A 24,875-nucleotide genomic window follows, 5' to 3' on the forward strand; every position below is an offset into this window, starting at 1 on the left:
CACCATCTTCTTTGTTTTCAAGTAGCAGATCACCTATGGAAATCACGCGGAACCGTCACAACTCTGCCGTCATTATGTTAAGCCCGCCCACCAACTCTATACATGATGTGATTGACCTGACCAGAGTTTGGTTTTTCCAGCTCGAATGCCAACGGTGAGTTGCTAGACCACACTTTGCTGCTAAATATTTTTTTGCTGCCGCTAGGATGTGTCTAGATTTCTAGGCTAGAACTGTCCCCCCGACTGAGCCTGGTTTCTCCTAAGGTTTTTTTCTCCATTCTGTCACCTGATGGAGTTTTGAGGTTTTGCGGCTGCATATCAACTGCCTAGAAATGCTGGCGGTTTTGCTGGCCATAAAATCCTTCCTGCCTCATCTAAAGGGCCAGCATGTCCTGGTCCGAACCGACAACACGACCGTTGTGTCCTATATAAACCGCCAAGGCAGGCTCAGGTCAAGATGGCTGTACGAAATGGCCAGAAGTCTCCTCTTATGGGCCCAAGACAACCTGCACTCTCTGAGAGCAACGCATGTGCCGGGTAGACTGAACCAGGGAGCAGATATGCTGTCCTGGGGCAAAGTGTCTCCAGGGGAATGGACCCTCCATCCCTAAATGGTTAAAATGATCTGGAGTGTTTTCGGGAAGGCAAAGGTAGACCTCTTCGCCTGCGAAGACAACTGTCATTGCCCAACATATTTCTTAAAGAGCAGGGATGCGCTGGCCCACGACTGGCCCAGCTTTCCCCTTTACGCTTTTCCTCTGGTCTCGCTCCTCCCTCAGGTCATAAAAAGGATCAGGGAGGGCGGACATTCAGTCCTACTAGTGGCCCCTCTCTGGCGGATCCCAACCTTGGTTCCCCGAGTTGATTCAGCTGCTCACAGCTGCCCCATGGCCGGTACCCTTAAGGAAAGACCTCCTTTCCCAGGCGAACAGGACTATTTGGCACCCCTGTCCCAAACTGTGGGCCCTCCATGTATGCCCCCTCGACGGGAGTTTACGGAGCTCCCGGCGAGTGTCCTAAACACAATCAGCGAGGGAAGAGCTCCGTCTACGAGACGCCTCTATGGTCTCTGTGTTCTCTGACTGGTGCTCAACCAGGAACCAGGACCCAGGACCCAGTCTCGTGTGAAGTATCACTGATACTTTCTTTTCTCAAGGAACTGCTGGATGCAGGCCGTACTCCATCCACGCTCAAGGTTTATGTGGCAGCCATCGCAGCCTTTCATGCGCTGGTGGCTGGCCAGTCGGTCGAAAGGAGCAACATGATTGTGCCCTTCCTGAGGGGAGCTAGAAGGCTCAACCCTCCACGACCTCCTACGGTGCCCTCATGGGGTCTATCTATGGTCCTTCGGGCCCTTAAGGGACCTCCATTTGAGTCGCTACTAAAGGCTGAATTGAAACAATTCTCAGTCAAAACTGCACCACTGTTTGCTTTAGCATCAGTTAAGCGAGTGGGGGGACCTGCAAGCCCTCTCTGCTTCTGCGCTTCCTGTCTGCAGTTTGGCCTGGCTGACTCAAAAGTCATCCTCAAACCAAGACACAGCTATGTGCCCAAAGTGCTTTCAATCCCGTTCAAAGCACAAGTGATCACGCTCTCTGCTCTTCCCACATCGGAAGACCAGAAGCAGTTACACTTCCTATGCCAGGTTCGGGCTCTGAGAACATATGTGGAGCGCTCCGCCCAGTGCAAACAGTCGGAGCAGCTCTTTGTGAGCTTCGGTGGCTGCACTAAAGGGCTTCCGGTCACGAAGCAGAGATTGTCCAGATGGTTGGTGGACACTACCGCCCTGGCAAATGCTACTATGGGCCTGCAATGCCCCATAGGCGTAGAGCTCACTCCACGAGGGGCATGGCCTCCTCCTGGGCATGGTCCAGTGGGGTTTCTATTGGCGATATATGCAGCGCGGCCGGCTGGCCCTCGCCGTCCACATTTGCCAGATTTTATAACCTGGAAGTCCCTGCACTGCAGGCACATGTCTTTTCTGTATGATTGAGGCTAGGCCAATGGCCGCCTGTCATTATGACGTGAAATCCCTGCACTGAAGGTGCAGGTGCCTCTGTGTGAGTGAGGGCCCTTGGTCCGTTTATCATGACATGACATAAGCTCTTGCTTGGACCCTTATGTGGGCATCAAACTTAAGTCCAGTACATGTCGTTGCGTTTATCATAGCACAGCGTGATTGGATTGAGTATTGCGTATACGGTCGTGCTATGGCGCACACGACGATTCGTCGCTTCAGTCGATTACACCTGAATCCATGGCAAAAACGACCATCTTTTATAGACAGATGCCCCGCCCCTTCTGGCAGGCTCTGCACTCAGCTCGGCGGGCTTCACACTGATTGGTTCGCGCAGTTACACCGCTCTGCCATTGGTTCGTGCAGTTCCCACTAGAGCAGTTCCCACTGCGCGGTTGGCGGTTATAGCCGCGGACTCCGCGGATAAACCGCGGATCGGGCGGATGACGTGACGAAAAAATATTTTAATTAAATTCGGGTGGGTGGCGGGCGGTTTCTAGTCTCGCGGCTGTCATCAGCAGCGCCTTGTATCAGCGGATGGCGGGCGTGTGCGGTTTTGAAAATTGGTAAAAAATGTTGGTGCAGATGGATGGCGGACGGATGATGAGTTTTGTGATGCGGTTGCAGATGAAATAATAGCCCATCCGCGCATCTCTAGTTCCCACTGACGAGCCAATAGTGTGTGAGTAAGCCTCAGCACTGTTAAGGGTGTGCAGTAGCACTGCGTTATTTTATAAAAGGCTTCAGTATTTCGGAGAAAAGGAGTTTTCCCATAGTGTATAGCTACGCAATACTCATTCCCTTATCCCAGGGAACCGAGGTTATGATAGTAACCGAGACGTTATTGATTATACTTAATTATACAAGAAGCCTTTCAGATTAAGTAGCGTACTGCTGTCTCTTTGAAACAAACAAAGAAAAAAAAACCCAAAGAAACAAAAGCGTGGATTTTTGATGTTTTGCCATTTGCATAGTTTTCAGAACTTCTCTGTTACTCTAAGGACTGTTGAGCCAAAAGCATTTAATGACTAAATATGACTAAATGACTAAAAATGTAATTTTAAGCATAAACTGTGCCATTATTTACTATTATTATTGTTGTTGTTATTGTGAAAATACAAATATATATTCCATATATAATTTTTAAAAAATGGCATATACATGATTTTATATATTTTTAGATTAAGCACTGCAGTCACTGTTTTTGCTAAAATTCTGAGAGAAAAAAAGATTAACTTTACTGCGTGATTTTAAGTACTCCTACAGCACCGGAAGTCTATTTACAGTAGAAGAACCACAATTCCCACAAGGCGTCAGGGTTTTCAGTTACTGTGGAAAGGGGGAAGGGAAGCCGAGATTGGAGGGAGAGAAACTGAGGTAAAAAATATAACAATATTTAATACCTATCATTCTAGCAAGGGTATAATTGCGTAATTAGCAGCTAAGAAAGGCAACGCTACATTGTTCGCACGGTTTGGTGTACATTGTTTCGTAAAAGACTAATTAAAGGCAAGTTAGCTAAGCTAGAAGCGAGAGTACAAAAAGATTGAGGCAGTTTAACGTTAGCTCGAGCAGGTCGCGAGACAGACGCTTTACCAGTCACTGACTGAAATGTGACAGTAAATAACACATGTTTAAACTGAAATAAGTAACGGCAGGTTTTGAGTGCTGAGGTAAATGTGAGCGTTTATTTAACTTGAAGAGAATGAGGAGTGGGCTGAAATGTACCGTTATTTGTGGCAGAAATAGCCTAACGTTAACTGTTGTGCGAATAAGTTGGTCAGTTTTTTTGTTGGTCTTTATCATTATTAGCCGTCTGATAAATCTTTCATGTTCAATATATGTTTCTAGATTAGTGATTGCTGAAGTAAAATACGTTTAAAGTAATACCGCCATGTATCTTATAATGGTTAATGTATCTTTTGTAAAGGTGTTTGACTTTGACAGTTCACTGGATGCTGTCATACAGTCATGCTGTGCCGCATTTGGAACTGATGCATCAAATCTGATGTCGCTGATATCCAAATTAACGTTAATTATCGATTAATACTTTGGCTTCTGAGTTGTCTGTCGTTCATGTTTATTATAATGTTTAGTTAGTTCAGGTTTTGTGAGTCAGGATGTAGATGACGTCACCTCTCATCCGTTTTATTTTTTTATGAATGCAATAGATTCAGTTGTCCGCCAAATAAAAGCTTGTCTGCACATTAAAGACATAGCAAAACGAAAATAACCGTTTGAAATTTCACCTGTGGTAATTGATGACCGTATTACTCGATCTATTTCGATTTCATAGGGATACAGTTTTGATAAGATGACGTCATCCCGTTTGGATGGCTATTTTCTGTGCAGCGCTCCTTTACATTGTTCTATAATGAAAGCTGGAGAGTGTACAATGTCGATATATTCTGTACACGGTGATATTTGCGTTGCATATACCTTTTGAAATATGTTGTACAATTTGCATATTCTAATATTTATTTTTGTATCCTACAGAGACTGTTGCTGATATCAGAAGCCTTCTGAAGCAGGATTCTGAAGAGACCCTTAGTAACCCTCCAATCCATCGTTAAACTCCCTTTTTAGAGACACATCCCCATAATAAGCCTTCAATCCTCCAAGTAGAATTTCATCAGTGTCATCAACACAGGCACTGTCAAATACAGCTTCATCACTGCTGTACCCAATGAATGTCTGTTTTCTGCTCTTTTTCTAACACTCCAGTCTCACATAAGTGGACTTATAACAAGCCTAACGTTCACCTATTAACCTTCCACAGACCCGGTACAATTAGCACTTGACGGACTTGAGAAATCCATCTCCAACAAGGCCATCACGATTCACAACTCGCTGCACAGTCCCACTAGAACAAAACCTTAGGCCTGTTACTACTGAAATTATGCTTCTGCTCCTCGGCCCAACTCTGTTTCTACCAGCCCCTCTTTGAATCTCAAGAAGTGGCACGGTTAAACAATGCACTACTGAAAGCTCTTCTGCTGTTTCAGTATTAATCTACGCTTGTAGGACAAGGAGCAGGTGCTTCTGAAAGCGTTAAAAGTGCTCTAGAACCATGTGTGTCCAGTGGGCAGTGTTTACAATTGGCCTAGTCCACAGGATGGGTGGACACTAGGGGGACAGCGAGACCGTGGACTCATGTCATGGAAGGGGTTCTTGCAATCGCAGTACATACAGAGGTATGTATGACATCCTCACCTAGAGTACTACAAGCCACTACACTAAAAAACAAAAATTTCTGATCTGTTTAATATTTCAGCTTGTTAGCATTAGACAGCAAAATATATATTTCTCATAAGAAAAAGGCCCATTTGTCGCCGCTAGAGTTGGGTTCCCAAAAGATTCCCAGCAGAACCTCCTAGATGTAAAATGTTTACTGAATATAGATTTTAATTTAATATTTCAACAATTTTATGACACAAATGCATGTTAATGGTTACATGATATTTAAATATATATTTTTTAGTAAGTCAGTTTTTTATTGTGATAGTTTTTTATTTTAAAAATCTATTTTAAAAATTGTTTAGCTGGTTCTTTGCATCCACGTCATGCATTAAAATTGTGCAGAGCTAGCCATGAATTATCCCGCTTATTAAAGCTGTTACATGGCAAGGGTTAAAATGGCGGTTATTTTCATCAGCTACGACTTGTTTGATCTAGCAGTCTGTCTGCTTCAAATCAGACAAATAAAGTAGTGCGAAAAGGTTATATTTATTTGATTGAATTATAACATTTATTTGAATTAATTAGCCTATCAAGAGAGAGAAAGAGAGAGGTGTGTGTGTGTGTGTGTGTGTGAATTACCTGTCTCTACAGTGTCTCTACTAACTGGTGTTTTGTCTGCTATTCTTAGTCTTGTGTTAAATGTACTTTTTATTTTTTATTATAATTAGTCAACCTTGTCCTGTTTTTGTTTGGTGAAGTTTTAGCCGACTAACCCCTGGTTTCACAGACAAGGCTTAATCCTAGTCCCAGGCTAAAACGTATGTTTGAGCTGTTTTAATTGAAAGCAATTTTCTACTGGCATTTTTTAAAATATGTCATTGTTTTGTTTTAAGATGCACTCCAATAATGGGATTTTTAGTCTAGTTTTAGTCAGTAAACTTTTCACATTTTCCTCATGCTGCATAATGGTTAAATTGATAATCACAATTATTTTGCTCAAAATTATAATCACAATATCATTTGAGAAATTAATTTTTACATTTCATCAGAATGATTGCACTTTCACTTATAAGCACAAAACAAGAGATAAAAACTTAAACGTTCCACCGAGAAACTTTGTGTTCTGGTTTCTTGGGGGAACGGAAAACATTTTTGCTAGCGAACGCAAAATATTAGCTAGAGAACAAATAGATAGATACTGGCTCTGGGTTGTTTACAATATTATCGTATCTGTTGTGTTAACATGAAATCAATTTTTATTCCTTTAATAATATGGTTATATTTTTAATACCAGTATATTGAGACATCCCCAATCTGAACTGCTGATTTTACACTGTTTATTTGGGAATAAGGAATTTTTTTTTTTTATTAATTTTATTTTTAAACAGTTTATTTGATTTACTAATGAATTTTTGGAGACACATCTGAGTCAAGGACAGGGCTCAACATAAAAAAAAAATTCCCACTGGCCCCCAGGGCCAGTAGATCAGAGTTTTTCTGGCCCCTTCTATATTTTTATTGGCCCTGAAAGAAATATAAGGAAAAGCACTTTTCCATTAAACTGTATTTATTGAATACATTAGGATTTATTTTTGATAAATTTTTTTAATTCTTGTCCCCTCACAATGACAGTAAACTAATTATTTCATTACATGAGTGATGAGTAACGTTACATAGGCCTATTTTCACTTCAAAATGGCGAAATTAGACAAAAGTATATTAGTTTGCCTGATTATTTTTGTCATTCGTTTAACATTTTTGACCTAAAAAAACTGTCAATGAAAAAAATGAAGAACGCGCTGAATCTGATTATAACAAGACTTAAGTGAACACGAATTTGTGTAGCTTACACTTAAATCACACATTTTTAGGGGGGCTAGGCAGAAGTTTAGGGGGGAATTTGATTACACTATTTTTAGATAGCCCGTCGGGCAGGCCGGTTATGCATTTTGCATAACGGCTCGGTCAGCTTTTGTTAGTAATTTACGGCAAACGAAACAGTACATGCTCTCATCTCCACCCAGGTGTACTGTGTTTTCCATGACACTAGGAATTAGGGCTGGGCGATATGGCCAAAAAATAATTTCTCGGTATTTTTTGGTTAAATGACGATACACGATATATATCTCGGTACTTTCTACGTTTTTCTATTTGGATAAAGAAAATCTGTATTTATTAAAAAAAAAAAAAAATTCACATCCTGCTCAATGATATCCAAACAATGTTGATATTGAAGGATATGGAAACAAATATAGGGAATGTAATGTAGGCTATGCAATATATTATGTGCAAAAAGGTGGTTAAAATCACATTACATTCTAACATTGTAACATTACAATCTAAAAACAAAAGTAATGCTTTTGTTCTTAAAATGACTAAAGGCTAAACTAAAAATAAAAATAAAAACAAAAACAAAAGCACAAATTAATTATAGGCTATTAGCCTGCATTTAATTACCCCATTATAATGGTCCAGTGTTTCCCCTAGAAATTTTTCCACCAGCGGTGCTGTTATGTGCCCGAGGTTGTTACCAAGCCGCGCGTGGTGGGGTCCGGGGGCATGCACCCTGGAAGATTTAAAAAAAAAAAAAAAAACCTTAAACCATGACTTCTGGCAAGTTTTGTGGATAGAAATGGACATTTTGAGAAAAACAAATATGACATACCATCAACTGATTCAAGGCATGATTATTGCAGCACGTACCTTGAACTGCAGTCACAAACAGAAACCTGCATTTTATAATTTTAGACAGGATTGTTCATGTTTTCTTTTGTGTTCATTTTCAGCTTGGTAGAAATTGTTTAGGGGAAAAATGAAACAGCACAACCCAGAAAAAGATTATTTACAATTTATTGAAAATTTTATTTGAATGGGAAAGGCCACACCCAATCTGTGAGCACTTAATTTTTCTGGGCTTTTTATAGAAGATCTCTATTGCTCTTTGGTAATTGAATGATATTGTGGGGGTATTTTTTGTTGAAAAAACAGTAGCCTAATATAGTGAAATATTATTACATGATGTTCTTTTTAACTTTTTATTAATCAAAGAATCTTAAAAAAAAAAAAAAAAGAGCGTCACGTATCATCATATTGGAATGATTTCTGAAGGACACCAACAAGTTTAGTAGACTCATCTGAAAAATTAAATATGATTTAACGTTAACTATCAGGACTATGAGCAGTAGGTGATACTTCCTCGTCATCATGGAGAGCGCAGTTCGTACCGCTTTCTCCTTTCCACAAGTGCTTGCTCTCCCGTGGCGTCTGTCGTTGCTATGCAACCATGAACAGAGGCGCGCTTGAAAAAACGAGCGCGCCGGCCGCATTTGAAATAATGAATTTGCATGCGCAAAAAACGTGCTATGTGAACGGCCCCTTATGGCAACGTGACATTAGTCTAATCGAAAATATTTCCATATGTGGCTCTTTCCTCCTTGTTAACAACGGGATTCAGAGCCACCGCATGCAGCGCCGCCGGTCGCCATGACAGTGTTTTTAGGTGTGTAAGTGAATGTCGTGATATTGCTGATCATGGAAAGATTTTGTAGCGGCGCTGAAAATCCAGCGGCGGGGCTGCTCCGCTGCTGAATACATTGTAGGGGAAACACTGTGGTCACTTTCATAAAAACATACTTGTAGGTTTAAAATTCCACATATGGCACATTTATTGTCTCCAACAACAAATATTTTAGCAATATGTATATTTTAGTCAGAATTATTGCGCTACTCTTCCATTGTGCTCGTCTGTTTGGCGCGCATGCGCGCGGTGGCGCTCATTCACGGAAGCTTGAATTTTAGCGGAGATTCACTTGCAGAAGCTCGTCCTCTCCTGACAGTGAAATGGACATATTTGTTTGACTTTGTAACATTTACAGATGGAGAATATACCTGTGAAATGTAAGTTAAGCACTGAGGAAAAGCACCACGTCTCAAACGCATTAAACAGTGCAAGTATTTATCTGTCAGTCAGCAACAGTTTCTGTCAGAGCATCTGACAGGGCAAACTGCTTTAAACTTGTTAACTATATCTTACCAGTTATTTTGAAGCGCTTAATATAAACTTGTGTCATGTTTAGGACAAATTGTACTATGTTCTTTCACTGCAGGAGCTCACACTGCATAGTCTACTACGCTATTTTTCAGATGTGCTCGTATCAAACTACTGTATCGATATAAACGGTATTGCCTCATTCCATATCGTTAAAAAAAAAATCGATATAGCCTATTGTACAAACTCAATATACCGCCCAGCCTTACTAGGAATGTCCTCTTTCTCGTATCAGCCTCGTAGTTTTTTGACATTTTAACACGTTGTAAATAACCTGAAGTAACATTGACACTCTTCGCGCCACCGTGTATGACTTTTGCTGTTTGTTTTGCTGATGGCCATTCACTAGCCCGCACGGGCCAGTGACTGGCCAATCAACTAGCCCGACATACTCTTTTACTGACCCCGGGCCATCGGGCCATTGCTTATGTCGAGCCCTGGTCAAAGTTCATTAAACGAAACTGAGAACTGAAATAAAACATAGAAGTCCGTTTAGTCTGCTAATCTATGAAAAAGCTGAACTATACTGTTCTATACTATACTAGCTCAGGACTGATTTTGTAATATTGGGGCATGCATATACACAGATGTCCAGTTGATGCTGCATTTAAAATTTCTTAACAGGTGATGCATACCATCATTTACAACTCGTCTATTTGTTTTACTCTGAGCGCAGACAATACGGGGGAATTTCACAACATGGAAACTACACTGACTAGGGAGATTATATATTGTAAATTAAAAGCACTGTTCAAATGTAATCGTAATTATATTTGTAAAGTGCTCATAATTGAGACTTTATCAGTGCAGGTTCAAATGGACATTGCAATTCCTTTTAAAATTGTCAATTGGAAATGCTTTGATAGAATTAATTTCAGTCATACTTACTGGAGTTGAATTTCAAACATTTGTGGCAGCTTTTCAGAAATTTTTTGGGAAAGGAATAACAATACAGAATTTTTGTTAACACTTTACAATAAGGTTCATTAGTTAACATTAGTTAATGTATTAACTAACATGAACTAACTATGAGCAATACATTTGTTACAATATTTAGTAGTCTTTGCTATAGTTAATACAAATACCGCTGTTCATTGTTTGTGCATGTTATTTCACAGTGCATTAACTAATGTTAACAAATACAACCATTGATTTTAATAATGTATTAGTAAATGTTGAAATTAATATTAACTAAGAATAATCAATACTTTAGAAGTTCTTAGTTCATGTTAACTAAGGTAGTTAACTAATGAACCTTATTGTAAAATGTTAAAGATTTTTTTTAATTTATTTTTTTAATATGTATTTTAATTTCTTCCTTTTAGGGCTTGAATGGTTTTCCACAAGAATGTAAACAGACAGAGGACCTAACCAATGGGCACTCCAAATGCACAACTGTGAGAACACGCTGCTAACATTTGTTCAGTGAAACTAGGTCTTGTCACTATCTGCGTGATCACAGTTTCTGTTGCTGTGCTTTGGATTTTTTTTTAGATCCTAAATGGATTGTCTCCAGGTAATTGCATCAAAGAGAATGGCAACTTGAATGGCAACCCTTATCTCAAAACTGTCCCAGTGAGTATTTCACTTAAACATAGTCACATGATGTTACTGGTTTGAATAGCAATGTTAATGGTGTGAACTTGTGGTTGTGTAGATCTCAGCACTAAAACAGAATGGACTCTTACAGTCTCTGGCAGCAGGAGGCAATCAGACTGAAACAAAAGGTAAAGACTTCATCACTCAGAAACATTTTACACAAGGAATGATGTCAGTAGTTCAACAACATCCTTTACTCAATATGTGTTTGTGATTTTGTCTGTCTAGAGGTGAGCTTGGAGGTGGAACGAGCACAAGAGGAGTGGGATGCCCTGGAGAGCATCCAACCAGGTGAGACCAATTACCTTGTCACCATGGAAACAACGTCCTGTCAGCCTGGATACTGATCACATTACGTCACCATGACTAAGCATACGCCCCTATCCTGGAGAGATGGCATCACTTCCTTGGCTAAAATAGATGCGTTACGAAACCTGATCGCTGTCAGATACAATCTGGAGCATTAGCATCTCTTGGTGAGATATGTGTGGACAACAAATGGGCAATTATTTTACAGCACAATAACTATATTTAGACATAGGAGTGGGTGATATGACCAAAAATTTTTCTTGACATGAGAATTTTTTATATAATTTTAGCAAAATATCTGTCCCCTGATATAAATATCAGACTTGTTTAGGCTCTGTAAACTGAACCATAAACTGCTCTGAAACTCTCAAAATGCAATCTAAAGACTTTTAGCTAAGTTTAAGTAGAGTTTGTATGTTAGGCGATTTAGAATGAATTAATAATTAAAAAGTTTGATACTTGGAGTTAAAGGTTTAGAAGAAACCAATACGGGGGTGCCTTTCAAACACTGTAATCCCAGATCCAGTGATCTGACTTGCTGTCTAATCCCGACAGGCATTCTTACAGATATGGATCCTCATAAGTGACTGTTCAAACTACTGTTCAAAATTATGGGATCAGCTATTTTTTTTTTTTTTGAAAGAGACGTTTTATGGTGTCCACAAAAATATTAAGGAACACAACTGTTTTCAAAAGTGATAATAATAAGAAATAATTTTTTAAAGCATCAAATCAGCATATAAGAATGATTTCTGAAGGATCATGTGACACTGAAGAATAGGGGTTGAATGACTTAAGATTTTTTTTTTTTTAAGCCGTCTTGTCAGAAATTCATCCGACCATCTGATTGCTTTTTTGGAAGAGATTAATCGCCTCTCGTTTCCCCCTGTATACTGATACTATCAAACCGTTTTAGGTTTTTCTCATCATGTAGTATGTTATCACTTATCACATAATTTTATAATATAACAAACATTATTATACTGGATAGGATATTCTGTCATTATTTTGAAAATAGAAAATTCTAAATAAATGTATTCAGTGACAATACAATTAATTTTATATTTTAAAACTTTTAAGTTTAAAATGTATGTGTTTAAAACTTATATAAATTTAAAATATTTGAAATGTATGCAATGTTTTTTATAATCCACATTTATCTTGGTTCATCCTCCATATTTAAATAATTTTGAATATAAAAATTTTAAAAGTGATAGAATATGCTTTATGTATTCTGATTTTCTAGACTGAACCATGTTTATGATGGAGGGATGCATTGTGTGGTCATCTGTCAGAAAAAAACAATGTGTCTTTTATAGTTCTTGCTGAGGATCTCACTCCATCACCACTGATCTCCTTCAATGAGGCTCTGCAGCATTTTCAGACCACTGATCTTGGAGACCTGCTTGTGAGTTTGTTTCAAGTGAATATGCATTATGACACTATGATTGTCATGACTATTGAGACCATTCTCTTTCTTTTTTCTTTATTTATATACTTGCTCTTCTCTATCAGAAGAATATTCAGCCTACCATTCACAGGACTGGATTGGCTGCCATCACCCATTTCCTGTTCGGACCTCCACGGCTACACAAAGACCTTGTAGAAGAGAGAGACTTAGTGTTTGCCATCGCACAATGTGAGTAGAACATATGATTTGACAAGTCAGGTAGAATGCTTTGTTTTAATGACTACATACATCGTTTTACTAATATATTCCAATGGATAATTTGTAGGAATGTCAAAATTATTGTGTTAATGCATGCAATTTAATTTTATTTAGTTTATTGCGTTAAAAATATTTAACGTAATTAACACAGCAATTTTTCCATCAATCATTGGCTAGCGTTACAGTATATGATCACGCTCTTGTTCATGCAAATACTTTTAAGCCATTCAAGCGTGGTAAGACTCAAAAGAGAATGCAGTGCAGCAGTGCAGTACTGACAGTATATTTGAATCTCCCAGCCTAATAAACCTGCTGATGTAATGTCTCATTAATGTTAATCTAAGAAAAAAAGAAAATCACTCACTGCTCTTGAACATTACACAAAAAATATACTGTATTTATGTTGTTTCTACTGGAGGATAAATAAATGTGAAATTATTACAATATATAAATATAGTAAAAACTAGTGTTAATCTTATTGTTAGGTGCGATTAATTACAGAAAAATGTTTGATTAATAATTAATTTTTTAATTGATTTACAGCACTAATCATTTGTTTTATAGTGTTGAAGAATCAGTTAAAGAGGTGGTGAAATGCATTTTCAGATCTTTTCTGGAGTTTAGCTTATTAATTTTTCAGAGAGCACACTTCCTTGATATACATACAAATGTTAAGGAAAATCGTGTAGAGGAAAATCGTGACATTACGACCGAGGCGATTTCTAATCCTGTCATTTCAGAAAGGTGGAAAACAAAAATTCATATTTGAAAATGGGGAGTTAGCTTTGAGTTATAAAACTCTGAGTGTTTTTTTTTTATTTGTAGAGTACACTTTTATAAATGTAAATATAAAGGACATTTTTATTTTCTATTTCATGACCTTTTTTAAGTTGTTTAGAGTAACTGATTAAATTAGGGATGCACAGAATTGGATTTTTTGGCCAATACCGATATCCATTTTAATGAAGAACTATTGGCTGATACCGACATTTATCACTTGCTTACTTATTTTAACTTTTGTCATTAAAATATATCACGGTTTTAATCATGTTTTAAATTAGCAAAGTTCAAAAACGCATGTATTAATTATTTTCATTGAATATGGATTGGATCCATTAAACATTCAACAGGCCTACACAAATACAATAAGTGAATGGTTGGTCTAACAGTAGTTTTCAGGTACATAAATTGAATAAAGTAATACAATGTAAAACAACACCGCATATTCACTTTGTAAATTAAATGTATATTAAATATATATTAAAGTTGCAAAAGTTATTCAAACGAGCAGTGAGCAATTTACTTTGTCTTTTGTTGTTTGATTAACAATAAAAACAGACAGCAGTGATATATTAAGCTGCTTTCACTTTAAGACCCAATGCATGGATATTGTAAACACGTTCACCTAAGGCATAACTGTCTATATTTACTAGAATACTAGAAGACAGTCATTTTGAGGTAATTTTGTGCACTGGTACATTTAAGTGCAAGAAGACATGAAAGAGAACTCAATTGTAGGGGTCTACCGATATGTGATTTTCAGGGCCGATGCCGATACCGATTATTACAGATCAAGTAGACCAATAACTGATATTTTGAACCGATATATAGCCTATGTCTGGTGTAAAAATGTAAGTTAATGTCAAAATTAAGAATAACAAAGGGTTTTGACAAATACTTTCTTTAAATGATTTTAAACATATCTTTAAATCTGAGAACTGTTAATAATAACATTATTATTTATAATAATGATAATAATAACTTAAAAAGTGCAGGGAGCACCCAGCAGGATTCTGTAAACATTTTGTAAAAATTAAAGACTGTATTTTAATGGTTACATTCAATTTTAGTAATCAAAAAGTATTTCTAATTAATTGAAGTCATCAAACTTATTAAATTTATTTACAGTTTAACAAAAAAATAATTTTTTAGGGCCCTATGAAAACCCAAACTTTTATTTTGATGGGTTACCGTGGAGATCTTTGAGTTTCTGTGTGTTTATGATATGACGATAACTTTTCTCAGTTGAAGCATTAAAAAGCTCATGAAGTGACTAAGCGGCTCTGGAGATGATGTATAATGATGCGGCTGAGGCTGAAAACAGTGCAAGCGTCACACGTGCTCATTTAAGTCGCGCTCGATCAGGCCAATGGGGGTCGTCAAATCAGCTGGGAAGGTCTCTGCGTGTTACTGTCTTTTCTCGCGGCAAAGTATTTTTGGTTAAATTCAATACATTTTGTCATATTTATTTACTCGTTGTTTCATCTGACTCCATAAATGAAAAGACTTTAATGATATCTGTGCATCATTAAATGTGAGCGAATGTTTTACTATTCTTTTAAAATCTTGAATGAAAATAATGTCAAAGTCAATTAGAATAATCAAATATAACAATTTAATATGTCAGGTAAATGTATCATTACAATTTCATAATCAAAGATAGTCAATGCAAAACATCAAATGCTCTAGAAGAAAGAGGAAAAGTTTACCCGACATTAGAAATGTGTGAGGCCGAGAGACTCGGCTCTCGACCTCACGGGCCGATCTCAGATACAGAAAAAGGCCACGAACTCTCGCTGCATTTCATTATATAGACAATGGATATTTGCATTCAGAAGTAACACGTTTTGAGAACAGATGGGCTTGACAATCCCACCCTCCTTTGTGTGCATGTTATCTCTAAACTCTTAAAAACCTTATTACCTTTTGTTTTACCTTTTTGGAAATGAGACATTTGTACCAGTCGCACTGAGACATTTAAAATGATATCAAACATGTATAAACTGTATGATAATTGTTCACATTAAAACCATATTGATTCTTGTGAGAGTTTGGGAGATCTCACCACGAGGGAGGGAGAGTGGGGGGAGAGGGAAAGAGATGTAGATTAGCTTGTGCTAATGGTAATTTCCTTTGTTTTCTCAGAGAGTGGCCCTCTCTTAAAGTCCTTCCAGATTTTCCAGTCTTACAGTGTGTGTGTGTGTGTGTGTGTGTGTGTGTGTGGTAAATGAAATCACGCGTCTGCGCCATTCATTTAGAGACACGCAGGATTCATATTTAAATAGTCTTTTGTGGTTTGAAATTCTATTTGATTTGTACTGACCTGCTTTTTATTAATTCATCAAAAAGTTGACAAATTCAGTGACATTCCGCTTTATACAGTAAATTCATAGCCTGGATGCCAGCCCGAACCCTGCCCACAAAATTTTTAGGTCGGGAAGTTCGGTCTGGACTCGATCCGTTGAGGAGCTATTATGCCTGAATAAAGAATTGTTCCGACCAATCAAATTGTCAGGGCGGGCTTTATACGATGATGGACACATGAGCAACGGTAACGTAACCATCCACGTCACCAAAGAGCGCTTGGGTTGAATTCATGGCTGCCGCTGGAGAATTGAGTTGTGGATATTCCGCTATCGGGTGTGTTATAGAAGATATAGACAGCACATTGATTTTAAAAGAGGAACAGAGAACCGCGATCAAGGCATTTTTTCGATGGGAAAGATGTTTTTGCTGTCCTTCCTACGGGATTCGGAAAAAGTTTAATCTATCAACTTTAATCTATCGCTCAACATACGTCACTTACTCCGTTGCTCTGATTGGTTCTAGGTCTATCCAATTGAGTGCAGAGGCCTTTTATTTCCTGGTTCGGTTGACACATGCCCCATAATCACAGCCCAATGGAGCAGTATCAGACTCACATTCTGACTAGAATCTGAGTATAACGACGTCAGGCTAGTAAATTCTGTTTTTATGACTGGATTCTGCGATTCCATCCGTGTTTTCTGCATCGCGGAAATCACAGGGCCCTATTATATTGAGGTGTTTTGCAACTTCAGTGTAGTAATTTATTGCTACTTCAACAAAGTCTGCTGCTGCCTTAACTTTGAGAGACAACTGATGCGTGATCAGTGAAGCCGCTCCAGTCTGCAAGTGCTTTCGGTGTGAGAGTGCAAAACTTTCAGTACCTTCAGCTCCCGCATTGATTGGCCGGACTCGTGACTACCAACAAATCAGATGTGTCATCCGGGGACTTTGGTCTAGTCTACAGAGTGGTGAGTTCCGACAGAGGTGGCTGCGTCAGAGCCAAATATAGCGCATTTCAAAATTAAATTATTTTATTGGCAAACCGGTTTTAAAAATGACCGATAACCATAAAAATGCTTAATATCGGCGCCGATAATCAGTCGACCCCTACTCAATTGAGTGGCTTTCTGGGTGCAAACCTTCTCACACCGCGCTCAAGTACCAAATTGAGTTCTCTTTCGTGTCTTATTACGCTTGAATATTTAAATTGGCAAAGCTTAAAACATGTGCAAATGATAAACTTTCGTCACGATGCTATCGTCGACCCCTGCTATATTTTGTACAGATTTTGTTTGGGCGAGCATTTCATTATTTACTCAGAGAAGAACACTGGATTATGCAACAAACATTAAACAACTGTGCTTTCATGCATTTAATTTATAAACTGTCAGTTTATTTTTTTCATGCCTTTTCATGCTATTGCCAAAATGCTGATGTTTTAAAATTCATAAAAAATTGGCAGATAAATATTTGTAGCCTATACATTGGTGCAACTCTAACTTAAATGTCTTACACGTGTGATGTATTTGCTTACATTACATTTACATTCATGCATTTAGCAGACGCTTTTACCCCAAGCGGTTTGCAAAAGAGGAATTAAAGCAATTTGTCAAAGAGCCAACAATATTTGTTATATACAATGCCATGTTTATTAGACAACTCGATTAGGAAGCAGGCTAGTGAAGAGGAGAAATGCAGAGAGAAATGTTTGTGATTCTGTAGGTTCTCTGGATAATGGACAGTCAGTGCACATGCGTGTACTCCAGACCGTCTACAGGAAATTGACTTGCACTCGAGCAGACTGCCCTCGCTATGGACCACACTGGGAGAATGTGGGCTTTCAAGGTATGTCAAAAATTTAAGGCACCTGTGTTAAAAAAATCAAGATCAACCGTTTAACCACAATCATCGATTATTTAATTATTCATGATCCCATAAAATAGAAGTCACCTGTTTGTAAACTTGTTTTTGTGTGACACTTTCATACTCCTAGGTTCAGACCCTGCTACAGATCTAAGGGGAACTGGTTTTCTAGGTCTGATGCACATTCTCTACTTCGTCATGGACCCAGAGATACTACCACTTGCTAGAGACATCTACAAACTCTCTCAGCATCCAGTCCAGGTGATGCAAAACACAAAGAAACATACACTTGCTCATGTATCATACCTTAAAAACTACAAACTTATCATACAATTATTATAAAAATACTTATTTTAATTTTTAACACCTACAGAATTTTCCATTCAGTGTGATGTCAATCAACATGACCCGAATCGCCCTCCATGCTCTTAGAGAGGAAGTGCTGTCCAAGTAAGTCATCATTTGTCACAAGATTACCTGAACATTAACTGATGTTTATTTTGAGCAATATTAATTACGTGTTTTTTAAAGCTTTGAAATCATCTGGTTGTGTTTTTGCTGTAGCCTAACATAACCTCTTCAGTTGTTTTCATGGCAACAAAACTTTTTGTTGCTTTGTGATGTCACCTAGGGAGTGTAACCGAAGGCAACAGGTTGTAGCTGTGCTGAGTGATTTCTATGTTGCAACATTCCTGCACCTCTACCAGCTGTGGAAGAACCAGCAGAAAACTATCTTGGATTCTGGCCATGTACTCAAAGGTGACTTTTCAGTTACAAATGAACAGTGTAGTATTTGTTCCTGGTATCATTTACTGACATTCAGCAGAGAATTTAATTAACACTGTGTCATTTGGTCAATATCATTTGAAGGGGCCATAATTTACTTTTATTTTCCTCCATAAAGTCCACTCATGATGGTAAAGGTTTGCTCCAAAAACATGTTTTACTCTCACTGACCCTTGTTACTGTGACTTTAAGAATTTTACATGTATATTGCCCTTTGTAGTTTAGAGAGTAGTCTGGAGAGCCACTTTCCTGCTGAGTTTTGCTCCAACACACCTGGTTGGATGTTTTCAGTGATCCTGAAGACCATGATTAGCTTGTTTAGGTGTGTTTAATTAGGACTAGGCCTAAATTCTGATGAAAGGTGGCCCTCCAGGAGCAGGATTGAACACCTTTGGTCAAGGTAGCCTGGATGCTGAAAATGTAAGCTTATCTACTTAAAAAAAAAGAAAAGGAAAAAGTCTGACCACGTCTCTGTCTGTTCTGTGATGCACAGAAGTGGAGCTTTTTGCTAAGAAGAACCCCAAGCAGATTCTCAAACGTCTGGAGGGCTACCTGAAGGAGCGACGTGCTGGGACAGGACACCGGACATCACCAGACACGCTATCACATAGCAACCCTTCACCTTGTGACACTGGGTCTCAAGCAGGCAGTCAAGGCGGGAAGGAGGGGAAAGAGATACATTTCACTGGAGTGTGTGAGCTGCCACCTGAAATGGAGGGAGAGGCGAGACTAATCTGAGAGACATAGAGGCATTTGATTTGTACAGTCTCGACTATCTCTCATTCTCTAACTTGGTCTTTCTCTGTTTTTTTGTTTCCTTTCTGTCCTTTCTTGCTTAAGTGCACTCAGAAACAAGTCTGTGTTGTAACTGTAGTTGCTATAAAACTCTTTACTGTCTTCTGTTCTCTTATAGTACATATTGGCTCTTTAATGCTTTCTATGAAAAAGACCAGTAGATTTAGTTGCCAACTATCAGTTTAAAAGGATAATCTTAAAATGACCTGCCTCAGTGGCAGCAGGATGTCCTGAACCTGTCAGGAAGAAAAGGCTTACAGGCTAGAGGTCTGCGCGGGACACAATTTTCAGACCCGCTCCCGCCCGCTCCCGCAGTGTTCAGTCCCGCTCCCGCCCGCTCCCGCAAAGATTTGTCATTTTTAGTACCGCTCCCGCCCGCATCTGTGATATAATGTCCCGCTCCCGCCCGCACTTTCTGTCTGACGAAAGGTCTTGGGGAAAAAAATGCGTGCACACAAAATTCCTTACCAATACTTGGTAACATGTTTATTGGTCCCATATTACGAACAGCATAATATTCACAACAGTACTTTATCTGAAGCACTAGAGGCGCTCTGTTCCTCGTCCATGCTGTCTATTTTGAACTTGAACTAGCTTTCGAATTCGAACTCGGAGCAGCGGGAAAGGAATTGTCTCTAAACAAGTGTGCGTGAGATTAGGCCCCGCCCTACCCGACAACATTCACAAGTTTAGGCTGCTTAAAGCGTTTTTATTGCTGCCAATCAGAATCTCCCTCACAACTACAAATTATGTACGCTACTTTAATCATTTATATATTTTACTTTATACTCATATTTAATTTGCGGGAGTGCAGCGTATCATCCCTCCCGCCCGCACCCGCAAGTGCACCTCATCATCCCGCCCGCTCCCGCAATGACCTTTAAAAATTTGTCCCGCGCCGCACTGTTTTGCGTCGGGACCCGCGGGTCCCGCGGGACTCCCGCGGGAGTGCAGACCTCTATTACAGGCCTCATTGGTGTGCAGTTGCAGAGTGGCCTGCAGAAGCAAGCACCTTACCCACGACTGTGGTATTGAGTGAGAAAGACTTCCTGTGTGAAGGCCTGACTATTGGGCATGTATTTGATTGAGTTCACTGTGACCGAGTCAATGTTCAAGAAAGTTGGCAGAGTTTATATTGATGTTGAAGAAGAAGATTTATTTATATAGCGAATATAAAAAAATGTTGGCTCTTTACTCTTCACTGTTGAAAAATGGAATAAGGTATCAAACCATTGGATGGAAATAGCCTCAATAGGCCAACGTTTTATTTTATTTTTTTAAATCCCTTTAGACAGAGTCCCTTTAGAGAGCTAAATGTCACAATATGATTCAGAGATTGTATGGCATGTTTCTGTTGGCAGGAGCTCTTCAACAAGAGCCTTAAATGGTAAAGTCAGGACATCCTTTTGATGGGTAAGTGCATTTTAGTGACTTGTAGACCAAAATGTATGAATGTGAGTATGTTATTTTGTTTGGTCCGTTACAAAGCTAAAATTGACCCTTGCAGACTGATCACTATTAACAGAATTTTCCTTGTCAGCTAAATTCTGTTTACGCTTTGAGCTACAATTGAGGACAGTAATCAAAGTTGAATGTGATATTTGGAGGTGTTATGCTTGTCTATATGAAGTAAAAGCCTACATGTTTCTAGCAGGTACATTCCAGTTTTAAGTAGTCATAACGTGACTTGGAACATGTGGACAAGAGTGAGGATGATCCCATGGCAAATAACTTGTGCTGGGTCATTTCTAGTATCCCGGACGAGCCCCCAGTTTATGTTGTCAATCCCTGTTATGCCAGAAATAATCCTAAAATAGTTGTTATAGGTTACTTATGACATTTTTTTTATGCGGTACAGCTTTCTCAAGCTGTCTGCTAGCTTGTCCTGAGAGAATAGATGTTGTGTTTTTAAACCAGTTGGACAGTGATTCAATTGTTACAGCACTTAGCAATGAAAGTGTGTAAATAGGGCTTAATAGGGCTACTCGTGTTTATAAGACATGGCTTAAAAAAAAAAAACATTAGCCAGGAAGCTGCAGGTCATTTGAGCTGTATGTTATACGCAAGCTAACGATTATTTCCTTCAGAGTTGCATGAGACACGTCGGAAACTTCAATATCTAAAAGTGATTCACTCTATTGAACTTACATCTAACAAACAGCATTCAAGTAGACATGTGAGACTTGTCTATAGTATATTCAAGGACACCGTGAGACTTGTTGATTTAAACACGAAAAAAGTAGAATACCTTATTTACTGTTGAGCCACTTCAAGTTAGTGCAGAAAATAGTTGAGAATTTGATGTATTTTTGTAATTTGCGTCTTGTTCTCCTTAGTCCAAGTCCATTAAAGATGTGAGGGTTACAACAGTCATGTAAATTAACAGTGATGTACTGTACATTTTGGAAAAAAAACTTGATGGGGAAAGTCTTTCCTCCCTTTGCAACCCTATCCTGCACTCTCGTCTTGTAAGCATGTCAGGTAGCGTTAGAGATGTAGCATCCAGGAATAGTTGTTTTAAATTCCTTGTTAAAAAAGCTTGTTAATCTAACTTCGTATGGTTGCATATGTTTGTCTAAGTTACCTAGTCCAAAGTGTTGTTGTACGATATGAGTACAGTGCGTTCTGTATGTTTCAGGTTTATTTGTTACGCTCTTATTTTATTGTGTAGTTTTTTTTTTCTTTCGACACATGAATATAAATACTCAGTGGATGTATATTAGAAGTCCTGTCACTTAAGCCAGTTTAATTTTATATAAAGCAGAGTAGTATTTTATAAACTTGAATAAGAGCAAAGGCATGATGGGGAAAAAGAATGTTTATATACAAAGGCAAATCACCCTTTCCTGGGTTATTTAATGTAGTCTGGCTGGTTTGTATTAGTTTATATAAGCAGGTTCAACACTTTCATAATCCTATATATCCGAGTGAATTCAGTGCTGTTGTAAACTCCACGGCAAGCATTGTATTTCAAACCCAATGATTTGTTTTCCACACTGACCTGCTGAAAGCAAGAGTGAATTTTATGATGTTGCGTAATACTATGTCAGCTAATTTCAGTTTCAAGCGGTTAAGAGGAGACACAAATATAATTGTCAAGTGAGAGTATTGGCCAAAAAACAATGGAAAGCACATGTACATTTCCTTCTGTTTTAGCATATTTCAAGCTATCACGTGCAGTTACTAGCCGGTTACTACTCCTCAAAAGTTTGTTTCTATCTTGCATACTACATTAGCTCAAAACTCCTTATGAACAATCAAACCTGCAAATGATCATGATGTGAGCCTGGTTTGGCACATTTTCTTGTATATGTGCGCACAATTAGTTTAGTTGTTGTTTTGCTGGGGTTTTTTGTGTTTTTTTTTTTTAAGGAGAGGGTGGTCTGTGAGATGACTTAATGTATATATCTTCTTTTCTTCTTTAGCGTTTATCCTGCATAGAAGAAAATAAGATATAATACACATATATATATATAACAAATTATATGATTGTAACATTATGATTGTTACCGGGGCATATTATGCATACCTCAGGCTTCAGACAAATCTCTTCTGGGCAGACATTTTATTGAGGACAGCCATGATCCCATGTCGTAGCACAAAATGGTGTGGTGTCTCTTGCAGTAATCTACCTAGCTTGAGAATGTACTGTATGTATATGTATGTACACTAATGCAGCAGAGCAAAATATTGACTTCTACAGTATATATTTCTATAGCCCATGTTTGTGAAAACCGTAGTCTTACACGCTGAAACTTAACTGAACCTTTGCTGGAGGATGTTTTTAACAATCTTAATGGTTTGACGTCGAAACAAATCAGACGATTTTGTGGCCTTTGGTATTTACTGTGCTTTTGTGAATGTTTTTTTGCAGCGTTACAATATGTCAAAAACGATTCACTCTACTATGGCACAATGTAACAATATTTGTTTGGACCAAAAGGAACATTTGTGGGTTTGAAGCTGGTTTGGAGGTCAAGCTCTTTTAATGAGAAATCTTGCCATCCTAAATGTTAGAATCTCTCCTAAATGTTAGATTTCTTCCCAGTGTGTTTTAGAAAAAAGCATTCCACAATACTTCATCTGTCTGGTCCACAGAGATGACATTTATTTGTTGAGAAGATATGAACCCAAATGTCCAAATTGATTCATTTAGTCGCCCTGAATCAAATTACAGTAAGTCCAAAATATCCTGCACTTAATTTAAAGATGCATCATTATTGTCTGTTATGATCCTTCAGAGCATTTTATTATATCTGAACCTTGATTGTAGAATCCCTATTTTATAATGAAAATATATTTCAGAATATATGCGGTGGTACAGTGATGTATCGTATGAAGAGTAATAAATAAATGCAACTTTAAAAACAATGTTAAATTGTTTTAAATCGTAATTCCTTGCATGTGCCTTTGTTTAAACCAAATGGAAAATGTCTCTATCATCTTAGTTATCGTTCTTGCATTGTAATAATGTGTATGGACCATTAGGGGTCAGTCTACTGTAATGGCTGATGCAGTCTGAAAACTAGCATATATCCTGCACTGAATTTTTTCTCATCTGTTTATGAATAACAACTGTGGTTTGGATCAGGAATCTTTGTTGCTTTATAAAGTTTCAAATGTCTGCTTATCCACAAGACACAGGAATTACATTGAGTTATGTATAGTGTAAATGAACATGGTGTAGACTCCTATGTCATCTTGTTTCTAGCAAGAAGACCCACATGAAATCTGTGCTGTAGAACTCTACAGGAAGCTCCACAGATTTGATGGAAATGCATTTTTTCACCATTGAATAACAATGAACCGTTTTTTTTATTCATCTTTATATATAATTTCTACATGTACTAATAGATTTCATTGCAAGTTGTATACATTAACATGTTAAATGAACATAAATTGTTCTTTTTTTAATTAATTATAATGAACACTGAACAAAAGTATATTCAAAAATGACCATTGCTGTATATTAAGTTTTCTAAAAAGAATTGATCATATCTAATTCATTAATATTAACAAAGTGAACCTTGTAAAGTGTTATAATTTTTTTTCTTATGCCTTTACCTCTTTGTTAGCATAGTATTATTTTTTTTTAAATACACCATTTTGAAGTTCTTTTCTCCTTAATATGGCAATCCAGAAGTACATTTGTATTCTTTTTAAGACTGTTTTTTCTGCAAATGAACTACACACACAGCTCCTCTGAGGATTTTGGCCTACGTTTCCCTGGCTGACACATCAGAACATCAAATGTAAACCTGCTGTGGATCTGATTCTGTCCCTTATTCAGGGTAACAGATCCAGACTGCTCTCTCCGGGCTCAATTTAGAGAGACCGTGATTCTTCCAGGAATTTCTGAATCAAGGAGGACAAACATCTGGCCTGCTTTGTTTAGAGCCAAAGAAAAAAGAAAAAGGCACATAAGAGGCAAGGAAAAAAACAAAGCATCCAATAAATAGATGTTTTCAATGTATCCTCAACATTTATTATAATAAATGCAATATTATAATTATTGGCTTTCA

At 38.1% G+C, this 24,875-nt stretch overlaps 1 protein-coding gene across 2 annotated transcripts; it reads left to right on the forward strand.

Annotated features, from left to right (window-relative positions):
* The first annotated feature begins 3,299 nt into the window (after positions 1–3,299).
* Positions 3,300–23,724, forward strand: elmod3 (ELMO/CED-12 domain containing 3). Of its 2 annotated transcripts, XM_077224104.1 has the most exons (14): positions 3,334–3,394; positions 4,514–4,709; positions 4,797–5,211; positions 10,571–10,642; positions 10,740–10,820; positions 10,903–10,972; positions 11,073–11,135; positions 12,473–12,561; positions 12,669–12,792; positions 17,632–17,754; positions 17,903–18,033; positions 18,146–18,222; positions 18,404–18,531; positions 19,052–23,724. In XM_077224104.1, the coding sequence occupies exons 3-14, from the start codon at positions 5,176–5,178 to the stop codon at positions 19,294–19,296; spliced, it is 1,239 nt and encodes a 412-aa protein (XP_077080219.1). In that variant the 5' UTR covers positions 3,334–3,394; positions 4,514–4,709; positions 4,797–5,175; the 3' UTR covers positions 19,297–23,724. The 2 variants fall into 2 exon arrangements, with proteins under 2 accessions (XP_077080218.1, XP_077080219.1); XM_077224103.1 differs by having other exon boundaries at positions 3,300–3,394; positions 4,514–5,211.
* The last annotated feature ends 1,151 nt before the right edge of the window (positions 23,725–24,875 follow it).

Source organism: Siphateles boraxobius, unplaced genomic scaffold (assembly GCF_051911475.1).
Source record: "Siphateles boraxobius isolate OS27281-9 unplaced genomic scaffold, OSU_SipBor_1 9, whole genome shotgun sequence".
Classification (NCBI taxonomy): Eukaryota; Metazoa; Chordata; class Actinopteri; order Cypriniformes; family Leuciscidae; genus Siphateles; species Siphateles boraxobius.

Coding starts and splice junctions, on each gene's coding strand:
- elmod3 (XM_077224103.1), top strand. CDS start 5,176: ATGGAAGGGGTTCTTGCAATCGCAGTACATACAGAG. Junction 10,821..10,902: donor CTTATCTCAAAACTGTCCCA/GTGAGTATTTCA, acceptor GTGGTTGTGTAG/ATCTCAGCACTAAAACAGAA. Junction 18,034..18,145: donor TCTCTCAGCATCCAGTCCAG/GTGATGCAAAAC, acceptor TAACACCTACAG/AATTTTCCATTCAGTGTGAT.